The 11699-nt window shown below is 40.6% G+C and overlaps 1 protein-coding gene across 1 annotated transcript; it reads right to left on the minus strand.

Moving 5' to 3' along the window:
- Nucleotides 1-5155: 5155 nt before the first annotated feature.
- irg1l (immunoresponsive gene 1, like) lies at nt 5156-8762 on the minus strand. The gene is made up of 6 exons (XM_030740107.1): nt 8657-8762; nt 8132-8186; nt 7819-8006; nt 7397-7489; nt 6725-6930; nt 5156-6157 (listed from the first exon to the last, which is right to left on the minus strand). Exons 1-6 carry the CDS (start codon nt 8672-8674, stop codon nt 5230-5232), a joined length of 1488 nt encoding a protein of 495 aa, XP_030595967.1. The 5' UTR covers nt 8675-8762; the 3' UTR covers nt 5156-5229.
- Nucleotides 8763-11699: the final 2937 nt, after the last annotated feature.

Raw genomic sequence — 11699 nt, forward strand, 5'->3', positions numbered from 1 at the left:
TTTTTCAACTGTGGCATGTTACAGCCCCATAGTCAGACCACCCATTGTTTCACAAATGTTTGTAAAGACAAGACTGCACGACTCATGATTTTATACTCAACCTGACAATAAGCTTAATAGGTGTGGCCCAAAACTGCACCTTCACCTATACAAAAGTGCACCTTGGAGAAATGGTGTTGCTTTAAAGACAAATATCCATCTGACAATGAAATGTGTGTCATTACTTCTCTTTACTGCAGTTTGGATATAGTGAATTGATAAAAGCACTTTTAAAAGCATTCCTATTTATTGCTAAAACTATTGTTGCATACTGAACTGTATATAAATATAATATTGAAAAGATAAGCTCTTTCTATATTGACCCCAACAGGAAATCTAGACATGTCTTTGAAAAGACATACTTTGGCCCTCATGTTGTCTATTTTTTATTGCACATGTTTACATATGCTGCTCAGAGTTTTGGCAGTGGGACAAAGTTTGTTTTTCATGTATTTTGCTGCTTCAGCTTTTGAGCTACACACTACGTGCAGCACAATCACAGGGATTTTCATGTTTCAAAGGTTCAAAAACTTCTATTGGCAAACAATAAAACTTTTGTTTTGCCATTGGTGCTCCAATAATAACATTTTGTTTTCCTCCTTGGATTTTTTTATTACTAGTCATGATTAAAACAATCATCACGTGGTTTGCAATTTAGACAAACACTATATTGCTAAAAGTATTCACTCACCAATTCAAATCAATGAATTCTGATATTCCGATCACTTCAATGGCCACAGGTGTGTAAAGCCAAGCACCTAGGCATGCAGACTGCTTCTACAAACATTTGTGAAAGAATGGGTCGCTCTCAGGAGCTCAATGAATTCCAGTGTGGTACAGTGATAGGATGCCACCTGTGCAACAAGTCCAGTTGTGAAATTTCCTCGCTACTAAATATTACCCAGTCAGCTGTTAGTGGTATTATAACAAAGTGGAAGTGATTGGGAACAACAGCAACTCAGCTACAAAGTGGTAGGTAACACAAAATCACAGATTGGGGTCAGCGGATCCTGAGGCACCAATTTTCTGCAGAGTCAAATACAGACCTCCAAACTTCATGTGGCCTTCAGATTATTTTAAGAACAAGAGCTTAATTGAATGAGTTTCCATGGCCGAGCAGCTGCATACAAGCCAAACACAATTCAAAGCGTCAGATGCAGTGTTGTAAAGCATGCTCTCACTGGACTCTAGAGCAGTGGAGACGTGTTCTCTGGAGTGATGAAACGCACTTCTCCATCTCCAATGGATCCAATGGATCCAGTGCACAAAGCAAGGTCCATAAAGACATCGATGAGCGAGTTTGTGTGGAAGAACCTGACTGGCCTGCACAGAGTCCTGACCTCATCCCAACAGAACAACTTTGGGATGAATTAGAGGGGAGACTGTGAGCCAGGCCTTCTCGTCCCACATCAATGTCTGACCTCCCAAATGTGCTTCTGGAAGAATGTTCAAAAATTCCCATAAAAACACTCCTAAACTTCATAGAAAGCTGTCATAGCTGCAAAAGGGTCGATATCATATTCAACCCAGTGAATCAGGAATGTGGGCAGCAGGTGTTTAACACTGTTACCTCACAGAAAGATGGTACTGGGTTCAGGTCCACCATCTGGTGGGGGCCTTTCTGTGTGGAGTTTGGAACCACAAGTAAGCCAGCAGTCTGAAAGCGAAGTGCTCTATTGGGGTGATATGGTCTTTGAGATAAGATGGGGCCTGATTATTCAAGACCTTGTATGTGTGGAGAAGGATTTTAAATTCTATTCTAGATTTAACAGAGAGCCAATGAAGAGAAGCCAGTATGGGAGAAATCTGCTCTCTCTTTCTAGTCTCTGTCAGTATTCTAGCTGTGGCATTTTGAATCAGCTGAAGGCTTTTCAGGGAGCTTTTACGACACCCTGATAATAATGAATTACAATAATCCAGCCTAGAAGTAATGAATGCATTGATTTGCTTTTCAGCATCATTCTGAGAAAGGATGTTTCTAATTTTAGAAATATTGTGCAAATGCAAAAAAGTGGCCCTACATATTTGTTTAATATGTGCATTGAAGGACAAATCCTGGTCAAAAATGACCCCAAGATTTCTCACAGTGTTACTGGAGGCCAAAGCAGTGCCATCCAGATGAAGGTGAAGGCAGACAAGTGAATCCTTTTGTTCTTTGTTTTCTTTTTACTTATGGGGTTTAGACTGAAATGCATTTTCTATTGCAGTCAGTCCTTCAGTTATGTAATTATTTCCTTTTAAATTATGAAACACTGCAATCAAAAGTCTCTTGCAATCTTTTTTTTCCTTGTCAGCACTGTCATCAGTTTACATTCTTTACTTTCCTGAATGTTAAAGTGGCATTATGCAAAATAAACATACCTTTCATTTTTCTCAAGTGAGCTTTAAGCTTTAACCATGAATGCCCATTGTTCTGGCTTCTGTTTTGTTGTTATGCAAAAGACACCGGTGATGTCACTGATGACCCACCTGTGAGCTCCCTGGAAAACCTGACAAGATAAGCAGTATCAGTGAGCATAAGATGAGCTGGTGTTGCAGCACTGATAGATGTGTGTGTGTGTGTGTCAGTGTAGACCTTGGGGAATGCATGCCTCTCTGACTCTTTCATGAGGTGATTCATTTACTCTGTTGCTTCCTTATGGTGCAACATTGTAATAGTCATCTTGGTTTTATTATTTATATTTTAAAATTCAAAATATTGTAAACACAAAAGTCAGTGATTATTGTCTATTATTGTGTTTCTTTTAGATTAGATATTAGGTAACATTCAGTGATTGCCCCCTTTGTAAACACTTATGTGTGTAGTGCTCAATCCTTTTTTCAGACATTCCTTCATGATAGCATGAACAAAGTCTCTATAGTTTTCCAGTTAGGAAAGAGCGCAGCACTTAAGAACATCTTTATCTTCATCTCGCAAAGTTTTTCCTACCTCTCCAATTATCCCCCTCCCCCTCCCCTCCACACCCACCCAACCACCCACCTACACCTAATGGTTGCACTTTTTGCTCGAGCCAGCACATTTTTTTTAACCACGTATTCAGACTTTACAAGAATGAAAAAGCACCTGCAGAGCATTCCCTCGCTTTTGTCCCATAACTGAAAAAAGTTTACATTTCTGTTAATGCAGAGAGTTCTCACAGTAAAAGCAAATTACCAAACATAATGTTATATGCTATTTGATGGTTTATCAATGTAGAGAAACAGAACAGTTTTGGGCAGGTTTGGATGTGATATAGCAGAACATTGTATATAACATTTTTTTAAAGGCTGTAATTCCTAAATGGTTACTAAAATACTTTTCTTAAGGTTCACGCTTGAGTGATGTCTTGATTAGTTCCTTGTACAGATGGAAAATTACAGAAATTGTGTCCAAAATACTTATCAAAATGTGACTATTATGATCAGACCATACACAATTTTTTTTTTTTCAGTTTTACTGTTACACAAATATCTTTTGCTTCAAAAGACCTCTCCTAGTGTCTATACTGTCTCTCACCCTATAGTATCTGGGACAGGACACAGTCCTACCTGCAATGCTGAATTAGGTAAGTGGAAGAAATGGATGGATGGGTTAGAGGTCAAATAACAGAAAAAGTTGACGAAATACTGGAAAACACCAAGAAGGTAACGTTAATGTTGGTTAGGTTTGAGTGGACAGGTCATTAAACAGAGTCTGTGTGCTAGCAAGACACGAGGAACAGGAACAAGGAAAACAGCTCATGTTTCCTGGCACTATTTTGCATTTTATTACACCTTTTTGTTTGCACTCCAAATATACACACGAAATATAAAAAACTGCTTTTTATGGTGTTATCGAATTCTTTCACTCTGCAGATGCCCTGTTAGTGTCACCTGAAGCACAGAAGTATTTCTGTCTTTATAATCTAGTACTAAAAAATGCACTTGGTTTTAAATGATCTTCTGGCAGTTGTTTATTTACTGAAAAACCAATGTGTGTCAGGGTCCCAGGCCATTTACCTAGAGTTTAGTGTTTAGATTTTGTTTTCACTGACTTATCTTCCCAGTTTGTTTTTCATCTCATTTCCTGTCTCGTTGTTCTTTATTGTTACTTTTTGATTTCTTAGTTTCCTTTCTCCCAGTGGCCCCTGTGTCTGTGTTTTGTGTCTGCTTTTGTCCTTTTGTCATGTCCCTGACCTTCTCTGTCCCATGTCTGTGTTTCTCTTTGTCTGTTTCCTTGTGCCTTGATCCCTGTTTAGTTTCCTCTGTGTGCCAGTCCTCCATGTTCAGTCTGCGTGAACATTGTTAGGTTACTTCCCGTTTTATTTTGACAGTCTCGTGTTCCCCATACTTTGTGTTTAGTTTTGCTTCCCCTGTGTTATTAGTTTCATTAGTTTCATCTGTTGAGCCCTGCTGTTTCCTCTTGCCCTGATTACCTAGGGTGTGTATTTAAGCCCTCAGTTTTTCTCTGTTCTTCGTTGTGTCGTTGTCTATGATCCCGGGTGTGTGACTTCCTGTTCCTTAGTTTTAGTTCTGGTTTCCTTCCAGCCCAGTTTATTTTGTACCATTTGTTATATTTTTAATAAATGTCATTTAAGTTTAGTTCACCGTGCTGAGTCCTGCATTTAGGGTCCACCTTTGCCTGCCTGCCACAGCAATTGCTTCATTGGATGCACATTTCCTCTGAAAAATGTGCATATGTTGTACTTTCTCACTGCATTGCTTAACTCGCTCTCTGTAAGCACCTTTGCCATATGAAACAAAGTCAGATGATGCTTTTTAGTAGTTTTATTTGGATGAAAACACAGAAACATGTTTGAAGACATTTTGAAACAACTGTATTGATTAAAAGCAACAACTCTTTGCAGTGTTTAAACTGCCACTCAAGCAATCCATTGGTTAGAAAGATATTGTTAACAGTATATAAACAGTATTGTACAGTATATACACCAGTGATATTGGAAAGCATTCAGTAGATATAACTCACTTCTTGTTCCCTTTGCAATGTAACTTATACAATCATAATATTTCTTCATTAAAAGAGATAATAATAATAATAATACACCAAAGCCTGTGATACATCTGATAAAAATGTTAAGATAGCTCAACTGGTATTTTGATATTCTTCAGTACCGCAGTCTGCAAAATGTTCACGTGTGTGTATTTTTCTTTATATCTTTATGCAGGAATATTTGTGCTGCTGTTAGGCTACTGTGTAAGCCTTATAAAAATCTATTGCAGGTGAGAGAGAAGATTCTGGCAGTCCCCAAGCCTGTCCAGGTCCTCCACCGCATCAATCAGCTGCTCGACCTTCTCTGAGGGAAGCACCACCTCTGCGTTGCTCCTGAACTTCTTCCTCAGGCTCTCTTCAGACAGTGGATTGCGCCAGTGACCATAGAAGGTGTCGCAGCGTCCCTTCACAATGTCGCCGTCAACAAGTGTTACCTGGACTTCGCCATACATGCGGTTGAAATTTGCAGGGTTGTCATCAGGATGCTCCATGCGAACACGGCTCAGCAGAGTGAACAGGTCAGGGCGGCTCATGGCAGCAGGGGTGAAGGACTGCACAGTCACCTCGCCATCCAGGAGAGCAGTGCAAGCATTGAACTGGAAGGAGTGACGTGCCTCGTGCTCAGACTCAGGGAAAGGCCTGTTGATGTACTTCGATTTGGGGACTCTGAGCAGGATGTCCTTAACCTGACCTGGGGAGACAGTGCCAGGACCAACTCCAACAAGAACCTTATGTACTGAGGCTGCAGCATCTGCCACCCAGTGCATCCCCAGATGAGCAGGAAAGCGTTTGAAGCCCATGTCCTGCTCCTCTAGCAGGAACACGTGGCTGTCATTATTGGGTGATTCTAAAAGTTGTGGCACATAGTCTTCATAAAAAGCATTGAAGCCAGCCACCCCTGCAACAGCATCTAGGACCACAGGACTTGCCTCTAGGCCTCTGGAGGCCAGCAGAGCTGCTTCTAGCCCCAAACGGGAAGCATTGCCAATGTGGAGGGGTTTGGACTGAGTGGCTGCATTAGCCATCGGGGCTCCTGCTAGAGAAGCAGCGATAGCCAAGGCGTGACTGCACCGGGTGGGGTCCAGAGACAAGAGGCGCGCGCATGCAGCAGCACTTCCCATAGTGCCTACCACACTAGGAGGATGAAACCTGATGGAAAATTCATAAAAAAGAAAGAGAAATTTTGGTTAGGTGTTTTGCAGCTGTTTACTGTTGTGACTAAAGGAGAATTTGTGCTATATTTCATGATGGTTATAATAGAGCTCCTTTGTGAAAGTTTTTTGTCCAAACAGCCTAATTTCATTCATGCGCGGGCAGCTCATCTTTTTAATAATTTGAGTAATAAACAAGCAACTCATTTGACTCATGTTGACTAATTTGACTTGGTGTAAACACATGGCAAAATGAGTCCTCTGTGATATTCTTCTCCACATGGCTAATTGGTCTAAAACTAGCCACAGAGCCCCTGCTGTCCCTGCATGAGCATGAAAACATGCCTTTCACAGGTTGCTGATATGATATATGAATAAAAGACTGTGCATTACATCTCTGCAGCCTGCTGAATTTATGCAGAATGTGAATAAAAAATAAAATCAATGAGAACCTGACTTATATCAGTGATCAGTAAAGCAGACCACTCACAGAGCGAACCATACTGTAATGTTGCTGTTAGGCTGTAAAAGTGACTGGGTTCAACTGATACTCTAAAGCACTCACCTCTTGGGGATATTGTGGGCCTCATTAGAGAACCTCATTAGTCGGCCTTGAATCTCAATGCCAACATTGAAGGCCAGTAGGAAGTCCAGGCCGCTAGGCTTATTGTTAGCTGGCATCATGTCACTGAGCGCTAACACAGCAGGAAGGACGGCTCCTGAGGGGTGAGTGGCAGGGTGCCATGTATCATCAAAGTCCATGGAGTGAGTCTGTAACAAAAAGATTTTAATGATCAAATGACTGTACATTACATCACATCACAGCGCAGCATAGCATTAGTTTAATATTAAAAATGAATTAGATGGCTACTGATACATTTCCTGGGCTGGAGGCAAGAACAGGACCTCACTGTTTCTGAAATAACCCAGTAGCAAGCTCAGTGTTTGTGTTTAAATGATGCAATTTAGCTCTCTACACCCATTTTTTTTAAGTGAACACATACTTCCTGACCCTGCTGGCTTAATTAGAAAGCAATGTTTGCAAATGTGCTGATGTAATGATGGAAATTTCTGGATTCCCATCAACTCCCGCTTTTGTTTACTGCTCGGACTGGACCAACTCATGAATAGCTGTATACTTTTTAGGTGTGGTAATGAGTTTATGGCTTGGTGCATGTGAAATTGTCCGGAGTCTTCGGGACATGCTGACACATCTGTTCCACTTATTCATACTCACTGCCACTCCATTGACAAAAGCTGCCAGTGTCGGGGAGAGTCTGAGAGCCTTGCGTCCATACACAGAACTGATGTCATCAGGAGCATACATGTTCTGAGGTGATGAGACAGAGAGGGGTACAATGCAACATTTTACACTCTCCGTGTGCATACTCACACAAATAAACACACTGAACTGAACTGAACTTTAAATAGCTCTGACACATCATTCTTCAGAAGATGGAGCCTGAAAACATTTCAAAACATCTAAGTTATATGACAAACACCTCAATTTTAAGATTATCAGAAAGAGAGAGAAAAAAAAAAAACGACTTAAGTGAAAAGTCAGGCTCATTCTTTTCACTGCCTTAGATGAGAGGAGATGTTAATAAAAAAAACAAAAAAACAAAGCTTTATTTGTTAATCCCTTTTCCCTTTTCTCACCTGGCAGTGCTGCAGGGCCAGCTCAAACACATCTGTTGTGCTTCCAATCAGACCGACTCCGATGCTGTCCAGAACCATTCTTTTACTGCGGTGGAGCACCACAGGGGATAATTGCTGGGGCTTAATTTCACTGATGAACTTCCCAAAACTGGCTGTGACTGTTTCCTCAGGAGCTGGCTGCTTCAAGACTACAGGGAGATATGAAGGAAGGAAGCAATGAGGGAAAAAAAAAAAAAAAAAAGACCATCCATGTGAAACATAAAGAAATGTGCTTCCTGATGAACTGACAGAATTAAATACAACAGAGGTTTACCTTCCACTGCAGACTTATGGATTGCTCTGGCAGCCCACACTGGTCTAATGGTTTTCTACAGGACAAAGAGCACAGAATGTCTTTAGTAACACCCACGCAAACATATTTTGTGTTTTTTAACATCTCTATTACATGCTGTTGATGCCCTGCTATTTTCTACCTCATCTCTGCTAAACTCTCAGTGGACACTGGCATCACTGTAATGAATATCACTCAGCCTATGTGACTCTTTTGAAAGAGCTATTATTCTACTGCAACAGGTGTAGCATAGCATGAGTAATCTGTACAAAATGTAATCTGAGCTCTTTTAAATATCACTCTTCTGTCTGCTCATAAAAATACCTGCACTGTGTAAAAATATTATACTATGATTTTAGTTTTTATTATTTGTTCAGATTGAATTAAGACTAAAAGTTGTGTGTTCAACAGCCTGTTTTAAATTGAGGCAGTTTTATGCAATTAATATAATATTTTCTAATAATCTACCAAAAAAAATAGTAATACAAAATAACTTTTAAATGTTACCTGTAGAGTAGAAATCATGGTTTCAGTCTTGTGTTTCTGCCAAGTTGAATGTCCCTCCTTCTCTTCAAGGTAGCAGTTTTGCCAGCTGAAGTTTGTGAAGGATGCTGATGCTATTCTGATTGAGACGCTGCTTGCCTTATATAGGCCAGGACAAGAAGAACAGCACAAGAGAACAGGGTAGGGCAAGGACATCCATAACAAAGACTTATGGTAATAACAGGAATTTCCACAGTGGGCAAAATCCTTATTAAACAACCTCACCATCGTCACAGGGGGAGGGGGAGGAGGAGGAAGAATTGGTGTTTTATTGTCCTAAGTGCAAGGTGATGTCACTTGTAAGAGTGAAGCCTGTGGGACAGTGTGGAGGAAATTTCACCAACTCCTCCTACAGTGAGGAAGGCCTTATTTATGTCAAACTCTCATTCCTGCTTCAGAACAACTCAGCTGTTCCTCTTTCTAAGATTCTCTGCCAGGTAAGACTTTATTTTCACTTTCGTTATTTCTTACAGGGAAAAAAAGCTCTCTGATATGAGACCTACCCACAACTTAAACTGGTGAAAATAAACTTTTTACATCAGCTGTATATCAGTGTTTGGTAAAAAGATGCTTTATGGCAAAAAATAACAAGTTTACATTACTTATGAGATAACTGACGCTATATAACTGATACATTATAACAGAACCTGTTTTCAGGTAAATATCAGTGAGTATTAGTTTATTATGAATAAAATCCATGTTAATGGGGCCACTGATGACTTTCCAGGTACTGGAGCAGAAAACTTGAGGGTTTTCTGAGCAACTGAGCAGTTTTCTGTGAGCCCATTCATTAGAGGGCAGGGCCACAGACACACAGCCTGGACTATTTAGTGAGATAATACACAAAAGAACCTGAAAGGAAACATGTTGTTTTAGCCTAAATAGAGTTTATTAACAAGATATAATTGCAGTTGTATGATTATCTGTGCTTTATAGTACATTTATTGAATATTTACAAGCATTATAATTTTCTTCTAATTATTTTTCCTATTACTTTAAGATGTGCAAATGACTTATATGAATTATAGAAATGATGATTTCTCATTGTTTTTTAAAATAATGTTGCTATTCCAAAGCATCATAAAAATACTAATATGGCATTATCAAAATAAAAAGAATTAAGAATATGACAAAATTCTGAATTTCCTTTGAATAAAAGGTGACATTTGTTTGTGTCACCTGTAGATTGACAGCAAACTATCATGGCAACATCAGATGGCTTTCCCGCCAGTTTTTATGGGGAACCAGGAGTACTGGGCATGTTATCCAATGGGATCAGTGCATTCCTTGTACTTCTGCAGAATTTCAATGCAGCCCACACTGGCAATGCAGCACAGGGAGTGGAGAACATACTTGCAGGTAAAACTTTTAGAAAATCAGCAGTAATAATGTAAAAAAAAAAAAAAAAAAAAAAGTGTAAAATTAGCTAAGTCATTTTCATTTTGTTTAACAGGTGTTCATCTCATCCTGATTGGAGGTATATGCCAGCTAGTGGCCGGGCTGCTTTCCTTTAGAAAGTATGATCACCTGAGTGGCACTGCCTTTATTGGCTATGCTGCTCTTTGGGGTAGTTTTGGGGCTACCCGAATCTACTTCGGTGCCTCTGAAAATCAAACAACAAATCAGGCAAGCAATTTGTCTTTGCCCACTGACTTGATGACCAACATGTCTCTGAATGCCTCTGCACAGACCCCAGGTGGCTTTTTCTTCCTGTCCATAAAAGAGTCTGCGATTGCGGGTCTGATTCCTTATATCTTTCTGTCCTTTCTCCTAGCATTTTGCTCTGCCACGGTCAATTACATCATGCCTTTTGTTTTTGGGGCCATCACGGCCACTTTAATCTTTGAAGCAGTGGGTATAGTAGCAAGCTCCTGGGCTCTCATAGTCTCTGGGGTTCTGGAGTTGCTCATTTTGATCTTTGCCATCTATGGTTCATCCGCACTGCTCCTCAAAGGCTTGACCCAACGTCTAGCCCTCAAAGGCTTTGGGACCCCCCTCTTCAATGTTCTTCTGTTAGGAACTGGCAACTCAGCAAGTGCCCAAAGCATTGGCCAAGAGAAGAAGAAAAACACTAAATATGCTGAACCCATGGCATTGGGTTTCTTCTGTGACTCTGTTGCTCCTTTCATCTTTGCTTTCTACAGCTTTGGGTACATGAAGTCATTTGGTTTAGGAGCTGCATGGATTTCAATCATCTCATTTGCCCAGTTGTTCTCCAGCTACTACGCCTATTTGCGCCAGGACTGCTACCACACTACAAAGTTTGGATTTCATGCTACATATTGGCTGATCAAGGCTTGGGATGAGTTTGTGGCATCTGCTCTGATCGTGAATAAGAGTGCCATTGCTTCTAGTAGGGAAGCAATGGTAGGAAACTGGTTCTTTGTGGTGGCAGGCTTGGTTCTGTGTGTAGGAAGTCTGAATATGGATGTCCTGGAACTGATCCATAACATGCTCTTTGTCCTGGTCACAGTTTCAACAATACCCCAGATTCCACTTGAGGGTTACTACATCTTCTTTGGTGTAGCTTGCTCTCTGTTTACTGTAACCTCCATCTATGGCACCTTTGCACGTCTCATCAACACCATAGCAGAAAAGTTACTTATCCCTGTAGGAAAGCAGCCCGTCTCCACCATTGATTTGAAGAAGGCTTTGAAGTGGGGAAAGTCTAAACAAGAAGGCAGGGAGATGGTGGGCCACTCTGACCAGGCCTCAGATGCTCTGTTTTACATTTTAAATGGGGTTGCAGCTTTGTCAGCTGTCCATTCACACGTGTCCAGTATGAATCCTACCCTCCTTCATCTGTCCATCCCTTGGGTCCTGATCTCTGGAGCAATCATCCAGGCCTACGTTAGCAGGCTGCAAGTAACAGGAGGTGGCCGGTTTGGGTCAGTCATCTCATCCATCTATGTGGGAGTCTGGGCAACTTGGACCTGGTTTCGGTTTGCAGGTACAACAATACAAACATTGTTGTGGACATTTCTCTTTCTGATTTATAAAAGATTCT

Source organism: Archocentrus centrarchus, chromosome 10 (assembly GCF_007364275.1).
Source record: "Archocentrus centrarchus isolate MPI-CPG fArcCen1 chromosome 10, fArcCen1, whole genome shotgun sequence".
Classification (NCBI taxonomy): domain Eukaryota; kingdom Metazoa; phylum Chordata; class Actinopteri; order Cichliformes; family Cichlidae; genus Archocentrus; species Archocentrus centrarchus.